Raw genomic sequence first — 27,923 nt, 5'->3', positions numbered from 1 at the left:
TTGTTTATTCCTCCTGAACTTTTTCCTCTCCAGTTCTGGAGCCATCGAGCTGAGCCAGCAGAGTCCTGCAGTATTCCCCATGGCCTGCCTGAGTCCCTCACAACTCAAGAAGGTAGGGGCCTGCGACTGGAGGGTACAGACCTCTAGTGACCCTTGAACTACCTCTGACATTTCACAAAGGAGAAAGGCTCCCTGAGTATAAACTTCTGTGAACCGAGCTGGAGAGAGCCAGGTCATGCTACCCCCAGGTTTGGTATGGTGGGGTTGGGGGATAGGACTTAGAAACCACAATTCAGATTAGCCAATTCAGCCAACCCCAGGGGCCTGTTGATGAAGACCTGAATGGGGAAGGCTAGTAGCTATCAGTCCCATTCTGAAAGCCCACCATATAGGGGTTGGCCTAATCACACTTTAAAATAACAACCCACGATTTCTTTTTTCTTTTTTTCTTTTTTGGTTTTCCGAGACAGGGTTTCTCTGTATAGCTCTGGCTGTCCTGGAACTCACTCTGTAGACCAGGCTGGCCTCAAATTCAGAAATCCGCCTGCCTCTGCCTCCCAAGTGCTGGGATTAAAGGCGTATGCCACCACTGCCCGGCTAGCAACCCACAGTTTCATATGCCAGGACTGTTAATGTATTAGATCTAGCCTTAGGATCTTTGTTTCAGAGTCCTCCTGGAGCTATGGGTGTGGCTTAGCAGTTGAGTGCTTACTGGAGGCTCTCTGAGATTCATCCCAACACTCACAACACACACACATACACACACACCACACAAACACACTGCACATACACAAACACACACCACACACAGATGCACACCACACACACATACACCACACACATGCACACCACATACACCACACACATCAATACACATACACAAACACATTACACATTCACCACACACACACACACCAATACACATACACAAACATATTGCATATATCACCAGACACAAACATACCGAACACACTGCAATACACAAACACACACACAGACTACACACACATACACACACACCAACACACATACACATACCACCACTACCACACACACCATACATCACACATACACACACTAATACACACACAGACACACCGCACAAACACCACACATGTCCCATACAAATGCACACACATGCACATACCACACACACATACACACACACCCACACTCAAAAACACATACATATGCATGGACACACCACACACACACACACACACGCAAATACACCCATGCGTGCGTACATACACAGACACAAACACAGAAGCGCACACATACCGCACAGACACACACTTATCACCTAAACCCACACATACTCACACAGACCTACTACTCTCTTCTGACAGCTGCCACTGTTGCCACAATTCCTAAATTTGTTTGTGGCTAAATCTGTACTAGAAGTCAGTTTTCTTTCTGTCTTACAGGCTGTCTGAGACAGAGCCCCATGTCAGTATTTTTCTGTATGGCTTATGTTGCGCTTTTGTTCGGTTTTTGTGATTCATGGAGGGCCTCCAACCCTGAGTGCTGGTTTGTTGCTGTTTGCTCTGTTTTGGTTTTTGGAGACTGAGTCTTACTATGCATCCCTGTCTGGTCTAGAACTCAATCTAGAGAGCAGGCTGCCCTCCAACTCACAGAGTTCTGTCTGCTTCTGCTTCCTAAGTGCTGGGGTTAAAGGCGTGGGCCACCATGCCTGGCCACACTTCCATCCTTGCTTTCTGACCCCTAGTGTGTTGGTTCTGTTTGTCTTCAGTGCTGGGGACAGAAGCCAGGGCCTTGTACATGCTAGGCAAGCAGTCTGCTTCTGAGAGGCGTCTCCGTCACGCACATGCTCTGCCTCAGCATCTTACGCTAGCCTCAGAACAAAGACGTGAGACTACATCAGAATGACCCATCTGTGTTCACACCCCCTAGCCTCCCTCTACACTCGGGAGAAAGCCCAACTCCTTGTCTTGCCAGGGAGATCCCGTGACTGGGGACTTTCTAGCCTTTACCTCCCTCATGCTAGTGGTGACTCATGCGTCTTGGCAGTCTCCTGCCTGCTCACACTGAATAACACAATGGAAATAAGTTTCCAGTGGATGGGTTTGGGGTTACAGGACAAGCCATAGCAGGAGCCTGTTCAGTCTCCCTTCTGTCTGCTCCTCTGGCCCTCCCCTCACCCTGTGCTCCAGCCCTTCCCAGTTCCTCACAGTTGTCCAGTGCCCACAGGTTTTGTACATCCTGTTCTCTGTCTTCAGTCTTTCCTATCTCTTTGCTTCCCAATGTTCTACGCTTTCCTTTAAACCCACTTTCTCCAAGCTGCCCTTTGACCCTTAACCTCATTAGATTGTTTGCCTTTAATTCTCAAAACCCTGCCCCTGTCTCCCTGTAAGTCAGCATGATGTGGGATGGTATGTTTGCCTGATGATGAGTGATGCATGGGTCTCCTTCACTGGACTGTAAATTGTGTGAGGGCAGCTTGTTTATAATCACATGTCTGTCTACTAAAGCTATCTCATATCTCAATGCTTACTATTGGAATAGCTGGACATGGTGGTACATGCCTCTAAAGCCAACATTTAGGAGGCTGAGGCAGGAGGATCTTGAGTTTGAGGCCTCCCTGTCTTCAAACAAATATAAACAAAACAAGGGAGTTAGGTGGCTCAGTGGTTAAGAGCGCTTCTGCAAGCATGAAGATCAGAGTTCAAATCCCAGCACCCACTTAAGGAACTGCACTCACCTGTAACCCTAGCTTCAAGGTGGAGACAGGATGGCCAGGGCTCACAGGCTACCAGTCTAGTGAAGAAAACAGCCCAGGTTCAAGGGGGAGCCCCTACCTCAGAAATAGAGAGTGGTAGAGGGGGGCACCCTATGTCCTCCTGATGCTCCTGCAAATGTGCACCTGGAGTTCACACACATGTTCTGTACTCATGTTAACACATGAATGAGGTTGTGTTTCCATATGTCCCAAACCCAAGAGCAGAGACAACTGCGGCTTCCCCTTCTGTGCTAAGATCCAAGTAGCCAATACTGACTTCTCCTCACTAAGCACTGGACACCCATGTCCAGGATGGGGGACAGAGCAGGACATTTGATCTTGGTTCGGGTTTGTGGTCACACATGGATGTAAGGAAGGGGGAGGGCAGAGGGAGCCTGAGCCTTGTCCCTGCTGTAGTTCCAGGAGGACGGGTTTCTGCTGTTGGAAGGATTCTTCACAGCAGATGAGTGTGTGGCCATGCAGCAGAGGATCGGTGAGATTGTGGCTGAGATGGATGTCCCTCTGCACTGCCGGACAGAATTTTCCACCCAGGAAGATGAGCAGCTTCAAACCCAGGCAGGTACCTGGGGCAATGAGGATGGGCGTCTGGCTTTGATGGGTGCTCAGTCTTGGGCAGCAGCCCGGATGGGAGCACCCTAAGGCCACAGACTTCGGATAGGGGATCAGACCTCAGCCTTCTGCATGCCGAGAACCTGGCTAGAGAGCTGGGCAGTATCACTCATTTCCTCACTATGTGTTTATAAGGTGGCTATTATTGTTCTCACTTGGCAATAGGAAAAGCTGACTTTTCTCTAGGTAATACTGTATTGCTCCAACCACACACTTTGTAACTGATAGAGACTTGAATTCACCTCTCTGATATCAAATGGTGCTGGTCATTGACCTGCTGTGGTTTCTCAAGTTCTCTGGTCACAAAGAACCCTCTGTGACCAGAGTAAGCCCTGTGATAGGCCACTCTTGGGCGAGTCATCTCCCAGCCAGACTAGGAAGGGCAGTTGCTTCCTCAGACTCAACACAGTTTGACAGGATAGCTAGTTCTTCCAGCCAGTTCCTTTAACCCTTCTTAGTCTGAATTTCTAAGTGGTCCAGGCAACAGGGCTCACCTTATACAGATGCCAAGGAGCTTCCACCATCTGGTGGAAATAAATAGAATTACAGCAGCCAGAAACTGCTTTCTTCCAGAGGGGAGGATGGAGTCTTCAGAAGACACATAACAGACTAAGTATTTTCCTAACTAGCAGGACAGACACGCTCTAAGGAGTGAGGGACCTGATCCTGTCCCTTTCCCTAGCTATCTACTGAGAAGACTCTAACAGTCCATTGATAGCAGAGGTAGGAATGATGAAAGAAGAAAGGGTGGTGTTGGAGAGATTGCTCATTGGTTGAGCACACTGGCTGCACTTCCAGAGGACCAGGGTTCAATTGCTAGCACCCAGCTCCCACATGGTACTCATATAACTGTCTGTATTTCCAGTTTCAAGGGCCCAATGCTGGCATCCAGATACACATGTGGGCAAAACACTGACACACATAAAACAGGACAGAGGCAGGTGAAGCTCTGTGAGTTCTAGGCTAGTCTACTCTACAAAGCGAGTTCTAGAACAGCTAGGGCTATTATACAGAGAAATTGTGTTGCAAAAAAACCCCAAAAAACAAATGAAGGAAGAGAAGGAAGAAGAGGAAGAGAAGGAGGGGGAAGAAGAGGAAGAGGAAAAAGAAGAGGAGAAGGAGGAAGAGGAGGAGAAGGGGGGAAAAGAGGAGGAGAAGGCAGAGGCGGTGTGGGCGGCAGTGGCAGCAGCAGTGGCACAGACATCTGTCAGCCAGAATCATTCTGTCACTTCCAGCTCGGGATTCCATATACCATATAAGATACTCAACATAGAAAATAGGCACAACTGCCCACTAATGTAAGTTTTCGTAGTATGTTTAGGGTTAGGTAAAGCTGTTCAATGGGCAGGTGTGACAGTGACTTCAGAAGGCGGATGGGTTCACTGGGCTCCCTGTTTCAGATGGTTCAGTCCATGGTCACTTGGCTCTGTTGCAGGATACTTGATTGCACTGTGAAACCCAAGATCGTGTTGTTTACTGGAAAAAAATTATTTCTAGTTGTGATGTGGCTCAGCACTTATCACACAGCTTTAACCCTCTGACTGGAATACAGACACGCCCTTAGTACACACCTTTAATCCCAAAAAATAAAGGTGAAGTTAGTTTGTAGAAGGAAGAACCCATTTTTGAAAGTGATGCCTAATTGAGTGGCAGACAAAGTGATGAATCAGAGAAAGTATTGACAGAGTAGGATATGCCCAACTCTCTCGAGAACAGGCTACTTAGGAGAGAGCAGTGCAGAGAGAGGAAGGAGGCAGTTTTACTAGGAGTTTTATAGAGATAGGTTGAAGATAGAACAAGCTAGACACAGGTGAAGATAGAACAAGCTAGAGAATGAGAAGGAGCCAGAAGATTAGAACATATTACCAAAGTTAGTATGAGGCCAAGCAGAGCAAATCAGTCAGAGGCCAAGAGAGGAGTTTAAGCCAGCTGAGTTGAACCAGCCAGCCAGAGCTCAGAAAGAACAAGAAAGTCAGTAGTATTCAGCAGTAAGTCTCGGAGGCTGAAAACATTCTAGGCCTTGATTGGATTGTACGGAGACTAGAGGCCTCCAGGACTAGGCCTGACATAGGGAGCAAACCTTTGAGATATTTTAGGCGAATAAAAGTTCCTTGTCCATGGTGTCATGTCCATGGGCCTGAGGTGAGACAGAGTTGTGGCAGAGCGGTCATGATGAAGCAGAGCTGCTCACTTCACAGTAGCCGGGAAGCAGAGAGAGTGCAGAGGAAGGGTCTGTGATGAGAGGAACACTTCCTTCAAAGCCTCACCCCAGTGACCTACTTCCTCTAACAAGGCCCAAGCTCCCAAGAATCCCTCAGCTATGAGCTCATCAATGGACTCATATAGCAGCCAAGTTAGTATCTTTCCTATCCAGTGATCACCACAGTTGGGGACCAAGCCTCCAATGCAGGAGCCCTTTTGGGAAGACACATTTGTATATATACTGGAAGAACTGCTTAGATGTGTTAAAGGGTTTTTCTTTTTTTTTTTTTCTTTTTGTTTTTTTGAGACAGGGTTTCTCTGTGTAGTTCTGGCTGTCCTGGAACTCACTCTGTAGACCAGGCTGGCCTCGAACTCAGAAATCCACCTGCCTCTGCCTCCCAAGTGCTGGGTCTAAAGGCGTGTGCCACCACCACCCAGCGGCATTTTTTTTTTTTAAGATTTATTTTATATATGTGAGTACACTGTTGCTGTTTTCAGACATGCACCAGAAGAAGGCATCAGATCCCATTACAGATGGTTGTGAGCCACTATGTGGTTGTTGGGAATTGAACTTAGGACCTCTGGAAGAGCAGTCAGTGCTCATAACTGCTGAGCCATCCCTCCAGCCCCCAAAGGCATTTTTTGACGGCCCAGTCAGTAAACTGCTTGCCAAACTAGGATGGGGACTTGAGTTCAATCCCTAAGGCCCCATTTAAAAACAGCTGGGAGTGAACCCCTGTAGTTCTGCTGCAGAGGTGGAGACAGATGGATCCCTAGGGCATGCTGACTGGCTAAGCTAGCCTGCTTAGTGAATCTCGGGCTAGTGAGAGACCCTGTTTCAATGAAAACGGGGTAGATGGCTCTGGAAGAATGGCACCTAAGTTTGTCTTCTGCCTCTGTACCTGTACATATACAAAAGGCATTTTTGATCTGTAAGATTTTCAACTTAGAAAAAAAAATTTTCAACTTAGGTAAACTTACCTGGTCAAAGCTCCATAGTAAATTGAAGAGCATCTGTAATAAGGGATGTCCAGGAAATCCCAATTCGTGGCTTTAGGCACCTGGAGTTCTAGCTGTCTGTACCTCAGCGGCCATGTTTGAGAAGCCCTCAGGAAGCATCTGTAGTCCTGTGTGGGTAGGCAGCTCCTGACCCTGCTCAGCCCCTCCGCTCTGCTCTCGTCCCTCCTATGCTCCCTCCATAGGGCAACACGGACTACTTCTTAAACAGCGGTGACAAGATCCGATTCTTCTTTGAAAAAGGCGTTTTTGATGAGAAAGGTTTGGAGCCATGTGGGTTGGTGGGGCTGGGTCAGGGTGGCTAACTCCTGAGGCTGAGAGGTAGCTGAGCCCAGCTCCCTGAAGGAAGCAAGAGGCCAGGCCTGCTGCCTTTGTCTGTTTTTTGTACCACAGGAAATTTCTTGGTTGCTCCAGAGAAATCTATCAACAAAATTGGCCATGGTGAGCAGGGGCCTGGGCGTGCAGAAAAGAAAGTAGGCAAACTGAGGTCTGAAGAGTTTAGGAGACCTAGGACCAAATGCCACCATAAGATGGTAGTTAGCCAAGTGTTGGTGGCACTCAGGACACAGAGGCAGGCAATCTCTGAGTTCAAGGCCAGCCTGGTCTATAGAATGAGTTCCAGGACAGCCAGGGCCACACAGAGAAACCTTGTGTCAAAAAACAAGACAAAACAAAATAAAAGATGGCACTGGCCACATGGCTCTGGCCACAGGCTCTCCTCTGCCTCAGCTCTCCGCATCCTTTGATGGTGATGACTTGGCACTTCTGCCCCAGCTGAGAATGGGATCCACTTGGGTGGCCCCCAAGATGGACAGTGCAGGCTCTTCCACTCACTACTGCCTGCTCTGGGAGTGATCCCTGAGGATGGGGGTTCTGACTTCAACTACTTCCTGGAGTTTCTTTAAGGGACACCTGATGTGACATTCTAGTTCTTGTTCTAAGACCTCCAAATCAAGTGTCAAGCTCTTACCTTTTTCTCAGGATGACATATTATAATTTATTTTTTAGACTTTTTAAAAAAGATTTATTGGGCCGGGTGGTGGTGGTGCACGCCTTTAGTCCCAGCACTTGGGAGGCAGAGACAGGCGGATTTCTGAGTTCGAGGCCAGCCTGGTCTACAGAGTGTGTTCCAGGTCAGCCAGGGCTACAGAGAGAAAGAAACCTTGTCTCGAAAAACCAAAAAAAAAAAAAAAATTTTATTGGGCTGGAGCTATGGTTCAGTGGTTAAGAGTACTGATTGCTTACTCTTCCAGAGGTCCTGAGTTCAATTCCCAGCAACCACAGTGTAGCTCACAACCATCGTTAGTGGGATCTGATGCCCTCTTCTGGTGTGCTTGATTGAAGAAAGCAACAGTGTAGTCACATAAAATAAATAAATAAATCTTTAAAAAATTCCAAAAAAGATTTATTTATTTTTATGTATGAGCACACTGTCACTGTCTTCAGACACATTGCTCTTAACTGCTGAGCCATCTTTCCAGCTCCTTAGACTTTTTTTAAAATTAAACATTTATTAATTCTTCCTCCTTCCCAGCCTCCCCCCCCCCGCCCCCCCCCCCCCGCCCCGTGTGTGTGAAGTGAGCTAGAGCGGCATGTACCTGCATGTGTGCGCTGCCAAGGACTGTGGAGGTCTGAGGACAGCCTGTAGGAGACATTTCTTTTTCTGTACTGTGAACTGGGGTTGTCAGGCTTAGTGGCAGGTACATTTACCCACTGAGCCATCTCACTGCCCCTCTCCTTTGTTTTCCCTTTCTGTTTTTTTTTTTTTCCTTTTAACAAGGTTTCATTGTCTAATCCAGCTGGCCTGGAACTCACAAACCTCCTGCCTCAGCCTCCCTCGTCGGAGGCTACAGGCATGCACTACACTGGCTAGTTTATCATTTCCATTTCAAAGTATATAACTCAGGGTCATTAAGTATGTTCAACTTTGTTTTTTTTTTTTTGGGTTTTTTTTTTTTTTTTTTTTTTTTTTTTTTGGTTTTTCGAGACAGGGTTTCTCTGTATAGCCCGGGCTGTCCTGGAACTCACTCTGTAGACCAGGCTGGCCTCGAACTCAGAAATCCGCCTGCCTCTGCCTCCCGAGTGCTGGGATTAAAGGCGTGCGCCACCACCGCCCGGCTTCAACTTTGTTTTTATAATAGCAGTTGCTTATGATGAGGGGCCATCTCCAGGTAGGATCCAGGCTGCTGTAGCACACTCCTTAGCTCACAGAGCCCCACAGCATCTCTGGGGACACAGCTGTTTTCTCACTTCACTTTATAGAGAAGCAGACTGAGGTGTACGGGGAAGCCTGTCATCTAAGTTCTCACAGATGCAGTAGCAGTCCTGAGATTGCTACTAAGAGACAGGTTCTTTTGACTCTATGAGCTTTGGGGAGTCAGGGCTAGAATGAGGTTTCCAGGTGCCCAGAAAGTTCTGAATAAGGTCACAGGCAACCAGAAGTATAGCTCAGTTGGTGCAGTGTTTGTATAGTACACATGAAGCCCAGGGTTTAATCCCTAGCACGGTTTGAAGCAGGCATAGTGGCCTGTGCCTTCAATGGCAGCACTCAGGGGTTGGAAGCAGGAGGATGGGAAGTTCAAGGTCATCTTCTAGTACACAATAAGTCCAGGCCATCCTGGGCTACATGAGACCCTGTTGCAAAAGCAGAATAAAACAAGAAAAGAAAAAGGCCCTGGATGGAGTAAGGTCAAGGTGTCTGTGGCCCTTTACTTAGCTATAAACAAGCACAAAGTTTGGAATATGTGAGAATTCCAAAATGAGGCCTGACTTTAGTGTCCAGGATGTGGGAGGGATATGCAAGGTCTGAGGCTAGCCCATGAACCTATCTTTGATCCACAGCTCTGCATGCCCATGACCCTGTCTTCAGGAGCATCACACACTCTCCCAAGGTGCAGGTGAGTGGGGGCTGGAGGTAAGAGTGGGAAGATGTGAGGGGCAGATATAAATGATCAGGCTGGTAGTGTGTGGCTTTCATCTTCTAGGCTTTGATCAGAAGTCTGGGCCTCCAGATACCAGTGGTGGTGCAGAGCATGTATATCTTTAAGGTGAGCTCCGCAGCCTCCTCAAACTCAGTTTCCCCCATAAGATGGAAGACTGTTCATACAAAGCTTTATCTTACAGCAGACCAGGAACTGCTGGAGTTGGTTAGGTTACAGGGAGGGCATGTAAGGCTGGCCTCTGGCTAATGTGCTTGGTGCTACACAGATGATCAGTTAAAACCTGTTTAAAAAGAAGGAAAGGGAACCCAGTGGTGCTCCTTGAATGTTCTGCTCTCAGCTTTTTTTTTTTTTTGGTTTTTTGAGACAGGGTTTCTCTGTGTAGCCCTGGCTGTCCTGGAACTCACTCTGTAGACCAGGCTAGCCTCAAACTCTCGAACTCAGAAAACCGCCTGCCTCTGCCTCCCAAGTGCTGGGATTAAAGGTGTGCGACACCACCGCCCGGCTTGCTCTCAGCTTTCAAGGACCACCTCAGTGCTACCTCCTCTAAGAAACTATTTAAATCTCTTTGCAACCTTCCTCGACTGAGCACATAGTAGGTACTCAGTAGATGGGTGCTAGTGCAGGGTCAGAGGACCTACAAGACTCAGCTCGAGCCCTGCCTGCTCTCTTCCACTTTTACTACCCCCTTCTCCTCTCTTGCAGCAACCTCACTTTGGCGGGGAAGGTGAGCCGAGACTGGGCTGCTGTGGGGCCATCAAAGGCTGGAGACGGGACGTCAGTGGCCATCGGGTGTTTGAAGGGAGAAAAAAATGCTTCCCTCAGAGTCTGTGGAATGGGCAAGAACCCGGGCCAGGGAGGAACAGCTACCTTCTATCCCTGCCAGTAGATTGGGGAAGGGTCCCTAGAGCCCTTTGGCACAATGGTCCCAATTCCAATGGCAAACTTAGCTGGTTGAAACCAGAACTCTCAGTCCTCCCTGAGATAGTTTTGGTTTTAGTTTTGTTCACGACAGGTTTCTTTGAGTCCAGGCTGGTCTACAGTGTGAATTCCAGGACAGTCAGGGCTACACAGAGAAACCGTGTCTCAAAAAAAAAAAAAAAAAAAAACAAACCAGAAAATAAAAACCAAAAAATAAAAACCAACCAACTAACTAAGAACAAACAAGCCAGTGTCACTTCTGTGGTGGCGGCACACTCCTTTTGCCCCAGCACCACAGCACTCCAGGAGGTAGAGACGTGAGTTTTTAATAACACTGTTTCCCAAATCATCCAGCATGTGATTTGCCAATAGAAGGAGTTTTGGGACGCTACGGTGGGTGGCATTCTGCTTGGATGCCTCTGCTGTCCCACTCACATACATGCAGCCCTGTACTTTGCAAGAGCTCAAGTCTATCTCCTTGTGACCAGTCTCCCACACAGCACCAAAGGGCCCCTCCCACCGCCCTTTGCCTGCTCTGCCTAAATCCAGCACATCCAGATACCTTGGCCATTTTCCTCCTCAGAGACTTTGAAGCCTCCTTAATTGGCCACTCTCCTCAGGATAACACTGGGGATTTCAAAGACCCTATGGGTGCTTAGGGTGCATAGTTAACCCAGAAGAGTGAAGGCGATACTTGTTACTGTAGACTGAGCTCCTCTCCAGGGGCCTCTCCATCCTGCATCTGCCTGGCATCACCACAGGGGGCTTTAAACAGTGGATGCAAATAGACAGGGGCTGTGTCTCCTGACTAATAAAGAGAGGATACTAGTGCCTGTGACAACAAGCCTGGACTCCCAGCTACTCAGGAGGACTGAGTTGTTAGCCTTGGCAACTTGCTGAAAAGACCCTGTTTCAAAACAAGGGTAAAGGGGGATAAGGTTGTATGTTAGTGGGACAATACCTACCTAGTAAATCTGGTTGCTATCTGGGTCTGGTGGCACAAACCTATAGCCCCAGTATCCTGGAGGATGAGATAGGATTGTTAGTTTCAGGCTAACCTGGGCTACCACGGCTAGATCCTGACACAAAACAAAACAGAACAATGAAATGTAGTGGCTTGGTTACTCATAGTTGGTACCCTGCTCTGCTTATGTTTCCAGCTTATCCTACTGGCGGGCCATTTGGTGGTTCAAATCTGCTTACCCCTGGTTAAGAACGGAGGCCTTAGCAGGGCAGTGGTGGTTCAGGCCTTTTATCCCAGCACTCAGGAGACAGAGGCAGGAGGATTTCTGAGTTCAGGGCAGACTGGTCTACAGAGTGAGTTCCAGGTTGGCCAGAGCTACACAGAGAAACCCTGTCTCAGAAAAACAGTTAAGAGCTGTGGCTTCCATGATGTGGCTGGGGTTAAACATAGCTACTTTCTTTTTAGTATTACAAGGTTGGCCTTGTGCTAAGCAACTTTTAAAAAGATTTATATATTTTATGTATATGCGTGCTCTGTCTGCATGTACTTCTGAAGAGGGCATCGGATCCCATTACAGATGGTTGTGAGCCACCCTGTGGTTTCTGGGAATTGAACTCAGGACCTCTGAGCAGCCAGTGCCTTTACCATCAAGCCATCTCTCCCGTTGTCTGTCCTGTACTAGGTAATTTTAGTAGGTCATCTACAGAGCCTCTAGCAGGCCTTTGAAGCAGGCTGGAACCAGTTGAAGTGATGGAAACCTTCAGAGGTGCAGTCTCTTGCTTAGAGCTTGTAGGCCAGGCAGTGGTGAGACTCTTAAGTGGAGCTGGATAGGCTACCCCTGGAAAGATTATGGAATGAGAACCTGGCTGGGGTGAGGTGAGGCCTGGCCAAAGGCGTGGTACCTTACTTACTCCCAGGTGGGTCTCTTACAGTCTCCCCTCACCAGGATGCTACCTTCCTGTACACGGAGCCCCTAGGCCGCGTGCTGGGCCTGTGGATTGCAATGGAGGATGCCATGCTGGAGAATGGTTGCCTCTGGTTCATCCCTGGCTCTCATACCAGTGAGGACACTGTTTATCCTTGCCCACCCCACCCCAGGGAGAGGGACATACAAAAAGAGTGACTAAAGACACCATGTTGGCCCACAGGTGGGGTGTCAAGAAGGATGATCCGAGCCTCTTCAGACTCTGGGCCTGGCACCAGCTTCCTCGGGTCAGAGCCAGCCTGGGATAACAATCTCTTTGTGCCTTTGCCAGTGAAGAGAGGTAGGTGGGGTGCAGAGCACAGGGAAGCAAGTGCATATTAAAGGTTCCCTGCAGTGCCTGCCATCTGAGAGCCTTGACCATTGTAGAATGGTTGGTGGAGGAACTGGTGGGGCTTGGATGTCAGCAAGCAGCGTGCTTCCAGCAGGCTCTTTAAGGTCAGACTAAAGTCCTTGACAGGCCATTTCTTGAAGTAGATGATTGCCTCTCTGACCCTCAGAGTTCCTAGGTAGAAGGCAATCAATGCAGGATGTTTACAGGGAACATGTGAGGTGCACACATGCTCCAAGTGTGTTGGCAGGTAGTGCCTGGTTTTCCTTATGGAACGAGTATACTGGATGCCAGCTCTGTCTGTCTAGGGAAGGGGACCCCCACACCCTTTGAGGCATGGTTTCCCGCTTGCCTCTGCCTTCCAAGTGCTGGGATTGATTAAAGGCTTGTACTGACCCCCCTGGCCTGGGGAGGCCCTGCATAGGCTTCCCAAGGCAAGTCACAATGGAGAAGATTTGATGCCAGGGAACCTCTGTCTAACAACATGGCCTCAGATCCTGGAGCACAAGTGACAGCCTGACTTTCTAAGGACAGGAATAGACACTTCTCCCTTTGTGGAAGGAGGGCTGAGTCCCTTCTTCTCTTGGGAATAAAACCGCTTGCAATGGGGTTGGTGGTGACTTGCTGGTGACAGTATGGTATTCCCCAAGGGGGTCTGGTCCTGATTCATGGAGAAGTGGTGCATAAGAGTGAGCAGAACCTTTCCGACCGCTCACGCCAGGCCTACACGTTCCACCTCATGGAGGCCGCCGGCACTATCTGGAGCCCAGGGAATTGGTAGGTAGCAGGGTTGGTATGTGCCCCAGAGACCCTCCTGAGAAGACCCTTTAAGCTAGGCACAGTGATCCCTTGAGCCCGAAATTGTAGTGACAGTTTTGGAGTTTTGATTTATTTAAAAAACACAGAAATATTATGGGAATATATTTTTTGTTTTAATCCCAGGTATGAGATATGCAGCCCATAGCAGCTGATTATAATTTGCCCCCTGCTCTAGCAGGGACGTGATTTTGCCAGCATTAGATAGTTTCTGTGATTGTGTGACAATTGGGATTCTGGGGACTTTTCAGAGGGTCTATAAATGCTAGGGCCCCAAGAGCCAAAATGAGTTTTTGGTCTTGAAGAAACAACAGGTAGGAGAAGCAGGGGTATGGGGGATGGGATAGTGGGTTTTAGGAGGTGAAACCAGGAAAGGGGATAACATTTGAAATGTAAATAAAGAAAATATCTAGGGGGCTGGAGAGATGGCTCAGTGGTTAGGAGCACTGACTGCTCTTCCAGAGGTTGTGAGTTCAATTCCCAGCAACCACATGGTGGCTCACAACCATCTGTAATGGAATCCAATGCCCTCTTCTGGTGTGTCTGAAGACAGCGTCAGTGTACTCACATATATTAAATAAGTAAATCTTTAAAAAAAAAAAGAAAAAGAAAATATCTAATAAAAAAATTCAAAAAAAAATAAAAGAAGAAGAAACAACCACAAATTAGATATCTTGGTGAAGATCAAACTGGCCCCAAGAAACTTGATTTGCCTAATCAGCAGGAAGTAGTTTAACAGTAATGTCAACCCCCTTTCCCCTATTTTTTTTCTCTCCTATCTAGTATTAGAGTGGAGAAGGGTGGAGGAAAGAACCCACAAAGTAGCCAAAGCTCAGCTACAGCACCTCTTGCTCTCTCTGTAGGCTCCAGCCCACGCCTGAGCTGCCCTTCCCGCAGCTCTACATCTGAAGGTCCTGGCAGGATGGGGCTGCTCCCCAGAGTGATGCTGTCAACACCAGGGTCTCTGGCTGCAACTCAAGGTCACCTCTTCCTGTATGGGCTTTCTTTCTGATGGTGTTTGTGACCTTGGTCCAGCAGACAGGGAGCCAAGAAACAGAAATGACAGGGCAGCACCCCAGGCTGGGTGAGGAACTTCATCCAAGATTTTATCTCTCTACACCTTTCTGTCCCAACCCAGCTTTCGGAAGTGGCCACTCAGCAGTGCAAGGATTCTGGTTGAGACTCAGGTTTCTCTTGGATGGATGTTACTGTGTAAGACACTGAATACAATGATTTAAAATATATTGTATGTGTATGGGTACTTTGTACATGTGTCTGCACCATATGTGTGTAGTGCCTGTGAAGGTCAGAAGGGGGTGTTGGATCCCTAGAGCTGGAGTTGCAGGATGCTGTGAGCTGCCATGTATCTGCTGGGAATTGAACACTTGTCTGCCAGACCCGGTGGTGTTCTTAACCGCCGAGACCTCCTTGGCTCACAAAATGAGTTTGAAGGGTAGCTTCTCTATCCATCCTTCTCCCACTAACAGCACTGCAGAAAGCCATCAAGGGCACTCCACTGTGCTTGGCGTGGTGACACATAACAGTAGTGAGCAGTGTTCAGTGGGGACTTACTGCGCAGCTCTATCTCAGTTCCTATAAGGAGAGCAGCTTATCGATGTGTATGCATCCAGGACTAGAGACCAGGAAAGGACAAGTGACCTGCTCAGGTCACACAAATACCCAGTCCCCTCCAGGCCTGAGTGTCTAACCTCCAACCCCTTTCTCCTTGGGAGAGTAGAAAGAACCCTGGCCCTAGGAATCCAGGCTCAGGTCTTTCTGGCTCTGGATCTCAGGTCAGTTCCTTCCTTTCTTCAAACCAGTTTAAGGAAGTCAATGAGGGTCTGCAGGTCACTCTTGATTTGGTATGCTTAACAGCACCTTCCAGAACTACCAGATCCCAATGCTGCTTAGTGGAGGACTGGCCAGATATTGCAAGTGGAGAGGAATCAGCTGATTGGAATCACAGATGTATTGGTCTTGGCTTTGGTTTTAAGCACAAGGCCCTGGGCCCCATGTTACACACCAACATACATACCTTTTCTTTTTGTACATACCTTTGTTTCTGTTTTTGGAGACAGGGTTTCTTTGTGTAGCTTTGGCTGTCTTGGAACTTCCTCTGTAGACTAGGCTGGCTTCGAACTCACAGAGATCTACCTGCCTCTGTCTACTGAACACTGGGATCAAAGGCGTGCTCCACCACTGCCCAATCCACATACTTTATACTTCATAACTTGGGAAACTTGAAGCTTTCTTCAGTAAGTGGACCATTGGCAGGACCAGGCTTCCACTGTTACATAGTATCTGCTGGCTGGGCTCCCTTCCTCTTTGTGTGGTGGAAGTGAAGATGCAGGACCTTGCACACACTGGGCAAGTGCTCAGTCATGGACCTCCTGGCAACTCTGATTCTTTTTTTTTTCTATTTTGGACAGAGGTTTATTGCTTAGATGGCCTGGAACTTGCAGTGTAGCCCAGGCTGGCCTTGAACTAGGAGATCTACCCAGCTCTACATACCCAGTAAAGTGCCCTTTACTTTACATGCTGTGAGTAAAGGTGAATGCCGCCCTCAAGACAGGGTTTCTCTGTGTAGCCATGGCTGTCCTGGAACTCACTCTGACACAAGACTGGCCTCGAACTCAGAGATCCATCTACCTCTGCCTCCCAGGTAATGGGATTAAAGGCATGTGCCAACACCTTCCACCTTAATTTTTTTTTTTACTTATTTTTATTTTTTTAAAGAGTTATTTTATTTATATGAGTAGACTGTAGCTGTCTTCAGACACACCAGAAGAGAGCATCAGATCCTATGGTTGTAAGCTACCATGTGGTTGCTGAGAATTGAACTCAGGACCTCTAGAAGAGAAGTCAGTGCTCTTAACCACTGAGCCATCTCTCCAGCCCTAACACAGGATATGTGCTTTTACCCATTGAGTTGTTTCGGTGACATCTTAAAAAAAATATTTTAAGCCAGGCAGTGGTGGAGCATGCCTTTAATCCCAGCACTTGGGAGGCAGAGGCAGGCGGATTTCTGAGTTCGAGGCCAGCCTGGTCTACAGAGTGAGTTCCAGGACAGCCAGGGTATACAGAGAAACCCTGCCTCGAAAAACAAAAAACAAAAAACAAACAAAAATATATATATATATTGAGCAGGGTATCTTAGCACATGCCTTTGATCCTAGAAGGGAGGCAGAACAGGCAGGAATCTCTGAGTTCAAGGCCAGCCTACTAGCAACTTCCAGGCCAGCCAGAGCTATGTGAAACTATCTCAAAAAAAAAAAAAAAACTTTTTTGGGGGGGTGGGAGGGGGTGGGGAGGGCTTATGACTTTTCAGTGGCCCCAGAGGGGCAGCCCAGTGCTCTGAGGGAAAGGGCTTGGCAGTGACTCCCAGGCATAGAAGACATTCCTGGCTCCTGTTCCCATTCCCCTGACTTCTCTGGGGGAAGGCCTTGGGAATCCTGCTGTTATTTTCTCAGGACGGCAACTGTTCATTTGTGTTTAGTCAATGTCTACCAAGTTCTTGCCACTGGCCAGGCTCTGTGTGAACCCTGGGAGATGTAGAGACTCAGGCATGGGACTAGATACCTACAGTGGAACTGTTACAAATTCTCCAGAAAGTACCCAGCCTCTGTGGATCTGGACTCTGCACCAGAAGAGATGAATACAGGTTTGGACAGGTCTGGATTGCAAGGATTGTTGGGTTCATTCTAGATATTACTGCCTCCTCTCTGGGTAGCAAAGCCAGAGTGGGGCCAGTTTTTTTCAGCCTTTCTAATAAACACAAGCTGACCTATAGCCTCCCTTCGGCTCTTCTTAGGCAAAGCAGCTCATGCATTCAGCTCTTTCCCTCTTGGGCTTTTCCTCTGAGTGAAGTCAGGAGAGGAAAGGTCACTCTGGTTTCCAAGTACAACCTATCTTCCTCCTATCTTGGCTGGCTTTTTTTTTTTTTTTTTGGTGGTGGTGGTGGTGATTTCTGAGACAGGGTTTCTCTGTGTAGCCCTGGCTGTCCTGGAACTCACTCTGTAGACCAGGCTGGCCTTGAACTCAGAAATCCACCTGCCTCTGCCTCCCAAGTGCTGGGATTAAAGGCATGCGCCACCACTGCCCAGCTTGGCTGGCTTTTTGCTGAGACAAGATTACTCTTGGGTAATAATGTCACTTTCCCTTATTGACCCAGCATGGGTGGGTCACAGTCTGAACACTTAAAATGATTATTATTAGCATATGTGCATGTGACATCTGAGGAGTCGTGCATGAGCCCATATGCCCATGTGGATGTTGAAAGACAAGTCTGTGGACTCAGTTCTCTCCTCTCACCTTTTTGTGGGTTCTAGGTATTGGTCTCAGGCCCTCGGCCTTGTGTTCGAAGTACTTTTACCCACTGAGCCATCTCACTGTCACTCAGGCTGAATCCTTTAGATACTTTACACATCTCCTCTCAGTAGAGACTTCCAGTATCCAGAGTCAGGTTGTCATTTTCCCATCTTACAGACTGAGGCTTAGACTCTCTGAAGGCCACACAGTTAAGCTGTATGGCCAAGGACTCTGACCAGATTTGTTTGGCACGGAACACCTAAGCATTATCCTTTCTGTTCTGCTGCCTGCAAGGTGCACTCCAGTCATGCCCTACCCGGACTCTACGATGGGGCCTCTGCAGCGTATTCAGCGTCCCTGAGTTGATGCATGCCTTTAAACCTTTTGTTGTATTTTAAATATCAGCAAAAATAAAACCAGGAGAGCTTTGCTTCTTTATTTTAAGTCTGAATCAACTTTCTGGCTTCATCTTCCTGGATGAAGCCAAATCTGTTTTTCATCCCTCGGTTCTTGGTGTCCAAGTGGGTAGCTGCTCTGAGGACTATTCATTCTCCCCATTTCCCTGTTTCCCCATCACAGCTGTTACTGATACTAGGCCATCAGCAATATCAGTAGGTAGAGAGGCAACAGGAGATTGTCTATCTGAGTAGTGTAAGCTTCCAGAAGGGATACAGTGGTGATGGACCCCAAAATCCAAGCATAACTGTAGTTCAGGTCTACTCCACTGTCAAAGATTAGGATCAGAGCTACAGAGATGATCTGTGCAAAGATAGATGTCATAGTCCCCTCAAATGTTTTCTTAGTTCCAGGCCAGCGGATCTCCCCCATGGTGCTACCAAATATGGAGGCTACAGTATCACCCACACCCACAGCCAGGACCCCAGCATAAGGGACCAGGGCTCTTGCTCCTCCCAGGCTGCCCTTCTGTGTACAGGGTCTGGGGATCAGCCAAATGGGAAGAGACATGCCCAGAAGCAGGTAGATGTGTGTTAGGATGAGGGGTCCACTGTCTCGTTCATCCAGGAAGAGGGACAGAAGGCTCCGCAGAGTGTGACCCAAGGGCTTGATTCGGAAATAGCGCACGTACTCCAGGAAAAGGAAGACTGCCAGACATACAGTGGCGGCCACATACAACAGTGGCCGGTCAAAGATGATGCCCGGGACGTAAGTGGCTACCACAATGAAGTGGAAATACTTTCTTGTAATGGTAGGAGCCTTGTGCTTCTTGGACTCAGAAGATGACCGCTTGGCATTCTGGTACAGCACCACCAGGCAGGCCATGGTGGCCAGCAAAGACCAATAGGCTAGGAGGTAGATGCGAGTTTCTGTGTAGAAGAGGAACTGAAGAAGCCAGAGCAGGGGGTTCCTACGAATGAGCCAGTGCAGCCAGGGCAGAACCACACCAAGGCCCAGCACACAGGTCATGAGGTGGAAGAAGATGGAAGAGGCCCAGGTGCCTGAATCCATGAAGACAAAGAGGGTGCTGAAGAAGACACCCATGAGCACCATCCCTACCACCACCACCAACAGGAAGAAGTCCACTGGGTCCCCCTGGCTTTCAGTCAGCGAGCGCTTGATGAGTTGGTTGAGGACGAAGCTAATGCCACCCAATACCAGCAGCGCCTCCCCAGGAGTGAAGCATCGGGGCAGCAGGTACAGCAGGATCATGTTGAGATATACAAATATTAGCAGGACTTCCAGGACCTCGATCACCTCGCCCACACTGAGCGAGTGCTTCATAATATAAATGATAATGCCTCCGGCCAAACCCGAGATGGCACAAGTATTGGTGGGCACCGGGCGAGTAATGCCCAGTGCCAACACCGAGGAGAAGAGGGCCACTGCCATGCCAGTGGCTGCAACCACAATGCCGAAGCGCTCAAAGTATGGGTTCCCTGCAGTCTGGCAGCGTTCCTTCATGACCAGCCCAAGCAAAGGCATGACCATGGAGGCGGGCAGTAAGCCACTGTTTGCGGACATTCGGAACTGGAAAACAGCATTCCCCTGCTGGAGGAGCCGGTCCCACTTGTATTGGACGTAGAAGGCCTGCACTGCGAGGGCCACGGCGCACCAGGAGTATCGGTCCCACACTGCAGCGTGGATGCTCAGCACCACTGCGAACACCACTGCAGCCTCCGCCAGCACGGACCCTCTCACCGCAAACCCAGACTCCGGGGCTTGGGGAGGGCACTGTCGGGTCATGTCTCTAGGCCTGGGGCTCTTGGGGAAGAAGCTTGGTGACTAGGGACGCCTTGGCCTCGGGGCCCTCAACCCGCCAAGCAGAGGGGCGGCAATTTCACCCAGCCAGCAACCTTCTCCAGCTTCCAAAAGGGTGCTCCACCGCGGACCACTCTGAGGCCTGGGAGCCGGCGCCCAGTCACCCTCCACCGCTTTCAACCTACGGTGTAGCAGATGTTTGCACTCTTCACCTCTCACAGGCTCCACTGCCTCCTCCGCCGACTCGTTTCACACCAGGGTAGCGCCATCTTGACAGCCCTATCCTAGCCACGCCCACCGCCACGTGATCGCTAACCCCCCTCCCAAGTCTGGAGGGTTCCGGTCACGTGGGTGCAGCGTGTGTGGGCGGGGCTGGGACGCGCGCGCGAAGATGGCGGCTGCCACCGGTGGGCCGTGTGTGAGGTGCGGAGTGGGGAGCGGCGGAGGCTGGGGGTGGCCGTGAGGCGCCGGGTGGGAGCTGGGCGGGAGTTGGAAACGGGACTCCGCAACAATGGCGGAGACGAGCCCGGGCTGGGTGGACAGACACTTGCCGGGGAGGCGGTTAGGTCCAAACCGTTCCCGCTCGCGGGGCTGAGGATACTTTTGGAGCGGGCCGGACGCTCTCCTTTCTCTTTCCGTGGTCCCGATGCCTCCTGTTTTCCCCACACACCCACGCTTCCCCCTCTACGCTCCATGTAGGCACTGAGGGACATTTCGGGGTCGCCTGGAAGACCTACCCCACCGCGATCCCTGCCTTGCTGTCCCTGCTCCGCCTCGGGTGTGCCTTGCCCACGCCGCGAGTTCTCCCCGCGGGCATCCTTAGTTCCCGCCTTCTTTTATTTTTGGCTGATGCCGATATTGATTCAATCAGCAGACATGCCCTCATCTTTCAAGCGATTCCGGGTGCTGTGCCAGGCTTCGGACACAAAATGAATTACCCTAAAACTCCTTAAGTTCTCACTTAAGGAGTGCTTTTTTTTTTTTCCTTTTTTCTTTTTTGGGGCAAAGTCTCTTGTATCACGGGCAGGCCTTGAACTCCCTTTCTTCTTGCCTTTGCCTCCTTGGTTCGGAAATTAGAGACATGAATTGTGAGTCCTGCTTGCCTTTAAAGAGCGCTAACTAGCGCCGACCCTGGGAAAATGCCTTGCAGGCCTTATCTCTCATTCATTTCTTACAACTAGGAGAGGCGCCTTCTGTTACACAGGACTCAAAAGTCCAGTTCATATGTAGGCAGTCCCCCTCATCTGCCCCTCACGATAATTCCCATGAGGATTGAGATCGCGGGCTCTAAAGCCTTAGATGTCTGTATGTATCCACATTATAGATGAGAAAGTGTCTTCACCTCCCCTAAAATGTAAATACTCTCTGTCACCTGGAATTGACTCTGCTAGTTTGTTTTTTGCTTTTGGTCTTGGTCCCTGCTGAACCCTTCAACACTTAGACGTGTAAACATCACACACATTGCTTGGCTTTATCCACGTTAGTCTCTTCACCTTCCAGAGGTAACCATTTCTTTGGCGTTTCCTGTGGATAAAGTGTTATTCTTGTGGGGGCCAGTTTGGTTTTCTTCCTCCTGTTGTTTCATGCCAGACCTTGTATCCACAGCAATGGATACATACTTGTATGAAAACTTTAAAAAATGAATTTTTCTTTCTTTCTTTCTTTCTTTCTTTCTTTCTTTCTTTCTTTCTTTCTTTTTTTTTTTTTTTTTTTATTTCAGTGGTTTTTCGAGACAGGGTTTCTCTGTGTAGCCCTGGCTGTCCTGGAACTCACTCTGTAGACCAGGCTGGCTCCGAACTCAGAAATCCACCTGCCTCTGCCTCCCAAGTGCTGGGTCTAAAGGTGTGCGCCACCACCGCCTGGCCTGAATTTTTCAAAAGAGAAGGAAAATTTTTGGCTTGCCATCAGGCTTTCAGCTCTCTGTGGAACTTATCAAACTCATTGTTGAGGGAGGACTTTAACTGACCCTAGAGTTTTTAATTTACTTTTGTTTTGAGGTCCTAGGGGTCAAACCCAGGGCCTCAGGAATGCTAGGCAGGCACTCTAGTCCTGAGTCCCAGCCTGAGGGCGCCCAGCTGGAGGAATCTCGGTACTGCCTTGCTCTATTAGGATTGACTTTTAGCACTGAAAAGCACGCTTCCTCCTTAGCAGGTGGGAGTAGTGGGCTGTATTTGCAAAGCTTGAGATCTGGAGCAAGAAAACCTTCATCCTGGTTTTAGTACCCGCTGCTTTGTGGTTGGTCCTATAAGTCACCTTACTATTTCAAGCTCCTACTTTTCCAAATGGGAATCTTTTTAATCTTTGTGTTCAAGGTGTACACATGTGCATGTGAAGGTTGTCGGGTATCTTTCTTGGTCCATCACTATTTTACCAAGGTGGGGTCTCCTGAAGAAGCCTGCTGATTCAGGGTGTTTCCCTCTCCATCTTGCCTTTGGGTTATCTCCTGTTGGTGAGCAGTGGGATTATTGGTGGGCTGCTACACTTGCCTGGCTTTCTAAATGGGTGCTGGGAATCTGAATCTGGTCTTTGCATCAGGTGCTTTATCCATTGAGGTATCTCTGCAGTGTTGTGTTGTTTAGAGGCTTATTGGAGTGATCATGAAACCTAATGTTCTGTGTAGCTGTGGCTGGTCTGGCAGTGTGACACTTCCACCCCGACCTCTCAGCCACTCTGCTGCTGCAGTTGTAGGTGTGTGCAGAGGAGCCAGCACTAGTAACACTGGAATGACGCTCTTTCAACCACTCAGAAGCCTGTGAAAGTCACTCAGAAAGTGCCAGAAACTTGGTTTGGACATTGGTATTTTGAGATCTCTTGGTGTTCTTCAGTTAATGTGTTTGTAGAGTGTGAGTAGTACAGGGGTGTGTAAAAAGTGAAGACACTACTTGAAAAGCTGTTGCTGGGCCTGGTGTGGTGGTGTACACATTAAATCCTGTCAGAGGCAGGCTGATCTCTGAGAACCAGGCCAGTCAGAGCTACACAGTAAAACCCTGTCTCAAAAAAGTTAAAAGCTATTGCTGCTAAGCTTAAGTCCTAGTTTACAAGAGAGCCTGTGCTTTCTGGAATCAGGTAGACAGTGGCAGCATTTGTTTCTGTGTTTCTCAAAAAGACTGTATTTATGAGAATAACTCAGGTAGCTCAGTGTTACTTTTTCATCCAAAAGTCTTTAAAATGTTTTTTATTGAACACTTTTTTGTTGTTGTTTTTTTCGAGACAGGGTTTCTCTGTGTAGCCCTGGCTTTCCTGGAACTCACTCTGTAGATCAGGCTGGCCTCGAACTCAGAAATCCGCCTGCCTCTGCCTCCCAAGTGCTGGGATTAAAGGTGTGTGCCACCACCACCTGGCTTTATTGAACATTTTATTTATTGTTTTCATGTCTGTGAGTATTTTGCCTGCATGTATGTCTGTGTATTGCCTTTGAGTACTGTCCTGGATCTGAAATTACAGAAGGTTGTAAGTCACCTTGTGGTGCTGGAAATTGAACCTGGGTTCTCTCTAAGAGCAGCCAAGTGCAGCCCCTCCCCACAAAAGTTTCAACCAGATGGATGTCTCTAAGGAGGACTATGTTCAGTGTCCGCCGTGCTTTTATTTATTTATTTTTAAATTGTATTTTACTTATGTCTATGTGTGTATACCAGCAAGAATTTACGTACACCAGGTGTGTTAGTGGCCAGAGGCCGGAGGAAGATGTTGATGTAGAAGTGGAGTTGCAGGCATTGGGAGCCGCTTCATGTAGTTGCTGGTCCCAAACCCAAGTCCTCTTTAATGGCGGTCATCTTTCCCGCTCCTCCCCAGCCCCTCTCTTTTTCTTTTCGTGTGCTATGCTGTGTATGTATGTGTAGGTTAGAGGACTGCCCCAAAAATTCTGTTCTCTCCTTCCATGTTTTTTGGTTTCTCAAGATTCAAGACAGGATTTCTCAGGGTACCATTGGCTGTCCTGGAACTCACTCTGTCTACTGGGCTGGCTGGCCTCGAACTCACTGAGATCCGCCTGCCTCTGCCTCCAAGTGCTGGAGTTAAACATGTGCACCACCACCTCACAGCCTTTCCTTTCATCTTAATGTGGGTTCAAGGGTTAAATTCAGGACTCCAGGCTTGAGTAGCAAGTATCAGCAAGTATTTGTGCCCACTGAGCCATTTGACTGGCCCTTTTCCTCTTAGAAATAAAGTTCTATGTTATTTCCTAGAACTTTAGATTAATAATGTAAATGTTTATTTTTACATCTATGTATTTATTTATTGTATGTTGGTGTGTGTTTGCTAGGGAGTGCATGTGGAAATCAGGGATAATTTGCCAGAATCAGTTTTTCCTTTCACCGTGTGGGAGGGTCCTGAGGATTCAATTCTTCAGGCTTAGTGGTAAGTAACTAGACAACCTTTACCCATTGAATCATCTTGTTAGTCCATCAATGCATTCAAAAAACAAAAACAAACTTTGTGTCTGTGTACGAGGGGGGATGAGTGTGGTACCATGGCAGGTGACCAGGGGCTCATCCGAGTCAGTTCTCCCCTTCTGTACAGTCTGGGGTTGAACACAGCTTGTAAGGCTTTTGCAGCAAGAGCTGCACCACCTTTCAGGCCCAGTCAGTATGTGTTTAAAAAATCTTACCTTTGAGGCCACACACTTGATTTCAGTGCCTTGATTTCTGAACTGAGTGCATAGGAGCTTCTCTCCTGCATAGAGAAGCTCCCATGCACTCAGTTCAGATGTGGTGCACACTTAGTTTCTGTAGGACAAAGGCAGAAGCGGTTTCCTTCCTGAGACTTCAGGTTGGCTGTGTGAGTACCAGCCTCATCTGTTGTGTCTGACATCCCTCCCTTGCCTGTGGGAGGGGGTCTTTTTCTTGAGGCAGATTCTAGTGCCCTCTGAGTTTGTCATGTAGGTGTATATTCCTCTGGACTATCATTGTTAGTATTGTCCTATAGAACTTCCTTTTTGCAGATTATGTAATGTGCTGTTGTGTGACAGACTTCCTGGGGAGATGCAACACATACACCTCTACTCAGCATAGAAAGGGAGCCACAGAAGACCAAAGTGATGGGTGCACCAATGTCCAATTTGGTGATTCAATGAACTTTTTTTTTTAAGATTTATTTATTTATTTGATGTATTAGTACAGTGTAGCTGTCTTCAGACACACTAGAAGAGAGCATCGGATCTCATTTCAGATGGTTGTGAGCCACCATGTGGTTGCTGGGAATTGAACTCAGGACCTCTGGAAGAGCAGTCAGTGCTCTTAACCGCTGAGCCATCTCTCCAGCCCTCAATGAACTTTTATTTGGGATACTTAGCAGGAGTGTGGGAATTATCTTCAAAGCCAGGTGTGGTGGCAGACGCCTTTAATTCTCGAACTTAGGAGGCAGAGGCAGGCAGATCTCCTGACTTTAAGGCCAGCCTGGTCTATAAAGTAAATTAAAGGATAGCCAGGGCTATACAGAGTAGCCCTGTATCAAACAGTTTGATACTGCAGCTGCATTAGCAGAAAGCCCACCTGATCGTGGTGACAACTGAAGGCTGGGGGGGTGTCTGCAGCTTGCAGCCCTTGCAGGGAGCTGCACAACTGGAGCAGCTCTTCTCTGAGCAGGGTGGCTGGTCAGGGTCTCCACCCCAGCAACTGTTGGGTAGGGGCCCTCCCTGACAAGTGACCCCTTGTGATCACGGTGTCCTCCTATGCCTCCTAAGCCTCCCTTTCCCTCCTGGAGAGCATGTGGTACCCAGAGGAACACGCTCCGTTACAGTGCTTCCCAGCTTGCAAGCAGCATCGAGTCTTAGACTAACTTACATCGCACCATCCACAGCCGAGTGCCCTGTGTAGGGCCATTAACACTCAAGTCAACAAAGAGCCTATTCTTCATAGAGGACTCTTTTCTCTTCCATCCTGCCTCTTGGCACTTTAACTTGTGTTTCTGTTCCAAGTAGATTAGAGTCTAGAAGGAACTTACATCATTCTACTCTGATAGACTTTCATTCTGCTCACACTATTCTGTTTGTTTGGTTTTTGAGACAGGCTTTCTCTGTATAACCCTGGCTGTCCTGGAGCTCACTCTGTAGACCAGGCTGGCCTCGAACTCAGAAATCCGCCTGCCTCTGCCTCCCAAGTGCTGGGATTACAGGCGTGCACCACCACCGCCTGGCCTGCTCACACTATTCTTAAAGATTTATTTATTTTATGTATGTGGTGAGTACACTTTCGATGTCTTCAGACACACCAGAAGAGGGCATTGGATCTCATTACAGATGGTTGTGAGCCACCATGTGGTTGCTGGGAATTGAACTCAAGACCTCTGGAAGAGCAGACGATGCTCTTAACCACTGAACCAGCTCTCCAGCCCTCACACTGTTCTTTTTTTTTTTTGGGGGGGGGGTGGTTTCAAGACAGGGTTTCTCTGTGTAGCCCTGGCTGTCATGGAGCTCACTCTGTAGACCAGGCTGGCCTCGAACTCAGAAATCCGCCTGCCTCTGCCTCCCAAGTGCTGGGATTACAGGCGTGAGCCACCACCGCCCGGCTCCTCACATTGTTCTTAAAATTCATTTTAGTGTGTGTGTGCATCCATGTGCTGGAGGCACGTGTGGAGGTCAGAGAACAACCTAAAAGAGCTGCTTTGTTTCTTCACCATGTCGGTCCCACAAGTAGAATGCAAGTTCTCAGGTTTAGTGACAAGAGCCTTTACCCATTGAGCCATCTTTCGGGCCCCTCAGCATGTAATGGTGCATATATTCATTTTGGCCTCTTGTATGTCTGCTACTGTATTAAGGTAATGGTTGGCTACTAAGAACTGGAAGCTTCACTGCAATCCATATATTTGCTAGTTTGCAGGATGAGTTGTTTTTCTGAGACAGGGTCTCATGTAGCCCAGGGTAGCCTGGGAACTCACTGTGTAATAGAGGCTGCTTATAAATTCCTGATCAACCTGACTCTACCTCCCGAAGCTATAGATTATAAGCTGGAGCCACAAAACCCTAGCACATGATGAATTCTTTTTTTTTGTTTTGTTTTGTTTTTCGAGACAGGGTTTCTCTGTGTAGTCCTGGCTATCCTGGAACTCACTCTGTAGCCCAGGCTGGCCTTGAACTCAGAAATCCGCCTGCCTCTGCCTCCCAAGTGCTGGGATTAAAGGCGTGCGCCACCACCGCCCGGTTTAAAAAAGATTTCTTTATTCATGTATTTTATGTATGTGAGTACTCTGTCTTCAAGCATGCCAAAAAAGGGAATCAGATCCCATTACAGAAGGTTATGAGCCACCATGTGGTTGCTGGGAATTAAACTCTGTAAGAACACACCCTGCTCTTGGCCTCTGAGTTGTCTCTCTACCCCTTCAAGATGAATCTTGATTGCAACGTGAGAATTATGATGGGCTAGCTCTGGCATGCCTAGTATACACCTGCTTCCATGGTGTGTGTTATCCTTGTGACTTTAGGCCACATATTGAGGACAATAATAGTGTCTGCTTCATAGAGATGGATGTAGGCGTATTCTACCTCAGGTGTGTGGAAGTCAGGACAACTTGCAGAAGTTGGTTTTATTATATGGGTTCCAGCGATCAAACTCAGGTCATCAGGGTTAAGGGCAAGCAAGTTCCTTTCCTGCTGAGCCATCTTGCTTGTCAAAATCTCCCCCCCCCCACTTTTTTTTTTTTTTTAAATAAGTTTCACTTTGTGGCTGGGGTGTGATCAGTGGTGGTTAGTGCTAAGACCCTCAGGTAAATCCTTCGCACACTGGGACTTATTCAGTGAGAGATCAGTCAGTGGCTTATGAACACTGGCTGTCCCAGAGGACCCAGACTTGATTCCTAGCATCTTCCCAGATGCTCAGAACCTTTCTCCCTCCCTCCCTCCCTCCCTCCCTCCCTCCCTCCCT

General features: G+C 48.4%; 3 protein-coding genes across 3 annotated transcripts in view; 2 read left to right on the top strand and 1 right to left on the bottom strand.

The window, feature by feature from the left end:
• The first annotated feature begins 34 nt into the window (after nucleotides 1–34).
• On the top strand, nucleotides 35–14,786 carry Phyhd1 (phytanoyl-CoA dioxygenase domain containing 1). The gene is made up of 11 exons (XM_028757186.1): nucleotides 35–112; nucleotides 3,158–3,316; nucleotides 6,775–6,850; nucleotides 6,983–7,030; nucleotides 9,431–9,486; nucleotides 9,574–9,636; nucleotides 10,234–10,255; nucleotides 12,346–12,474; nucleotides 12,562–12,678; nucleotides 13,377–13,503; nucleotides 14,406–14,786. Exons 1-11 carry the CDS (start codon nucleotides 80–82, stop codon nucleotides 14,449–14,451), a joined length of 876 nt encoding a protein of 291 aa, XP_028613019.1. The 5' UTR covers nucleotides 35–79; the 3' UTR covers nucleotides 14,452–14,786.
• Nucleotides 14,787–18,265: 3,479 nt separating this feature from the next.
• Nucleotides 18,266–20,367, bottom strand: Dolk (dolichol kinase). Its single transcript, XM_028757099.1, has one exon. It carries the CDS (start codon nucleotides 20,050–20,052, stop codon nucleotides 18,442–18,444), a length of 1,611 nt encoding a protein of 536 aa, XP_028612932.1. The 5' UTR covers nucleotides 20,053–20,367; the 3' UTR covers nucleotides 18,266–18,441.
• A 74-nt stretch (nucleotides 20,368–20,441) lies between these two features.
• Nucleotides 20,442–27,923, top strand: part of Nup188 (nucleoporin 188) — a 58,566-nt gene continuing 51,084 nt past the window's right edge. Inside the window, exon 1 of the mRNA XM_028757152.1 lies at nucleotides 20,442–20,490. Coding sequence (XP_028612985.1) covers nucleotides 20,459–20,490 — 32 coding nt within the window. The 5' untranslated portion in view covers nucleotides 20,442–20,458. The remainder of the gene's footprint in view (nucleotides 20,491–27,923) is intronic.

The sequence above is a fragment of the Grammomys surdaster genome, unplaced genomic scaffold, assembly GCF_004785775.1.
Source record: "Grammomys surdaster isolate TR1022 unplaced genomic scaffold, NIH_TR_1.0 126133, whole genome shotgun sequence".
NCBI classification, from domain to species: Eukaryota; Metazoa; Chordata; class Mammalia; order Rodentia; family Muridae; genus Grammomys; species Grammomys surdaster.
The sequence above is the reverse complement of the archived record's forward strand: the minus strand, read 5'-3'. Positions and strand labels throughout refer to the sequence as shown.

Bases quoted from the DNA above. Each gene is read 5' to 3' on its own strand.
- Phyhd1 (XM_028757186.1), top strand. From the start codon at position 80: ATGGCCTGCCTGAGTCCCTCACAACTCAAGAAG. The intron at 3,317-6,774 runs GCAGGTACCTGG...CTCCCTCCATAG, and splicing joins ATGAGCAGCTTCAAACCCAG to GGCAACACGGACTACTTCTT. The intron at 9,637-10,233 runs GTGAGCTCCGCA...CCTCTCTTGCAG, and splicing joins AGAGCATGTATATCTTTAAG to CAACCTCACTTTGGCGGGGA.
- Dolk (XM_028757099.1), bottom strand. From the start codon at position 20,052: ATGACCCGACAGTGCCCTCCCCAAGCCCCGGAGTCTGGGTTTGCGGTG.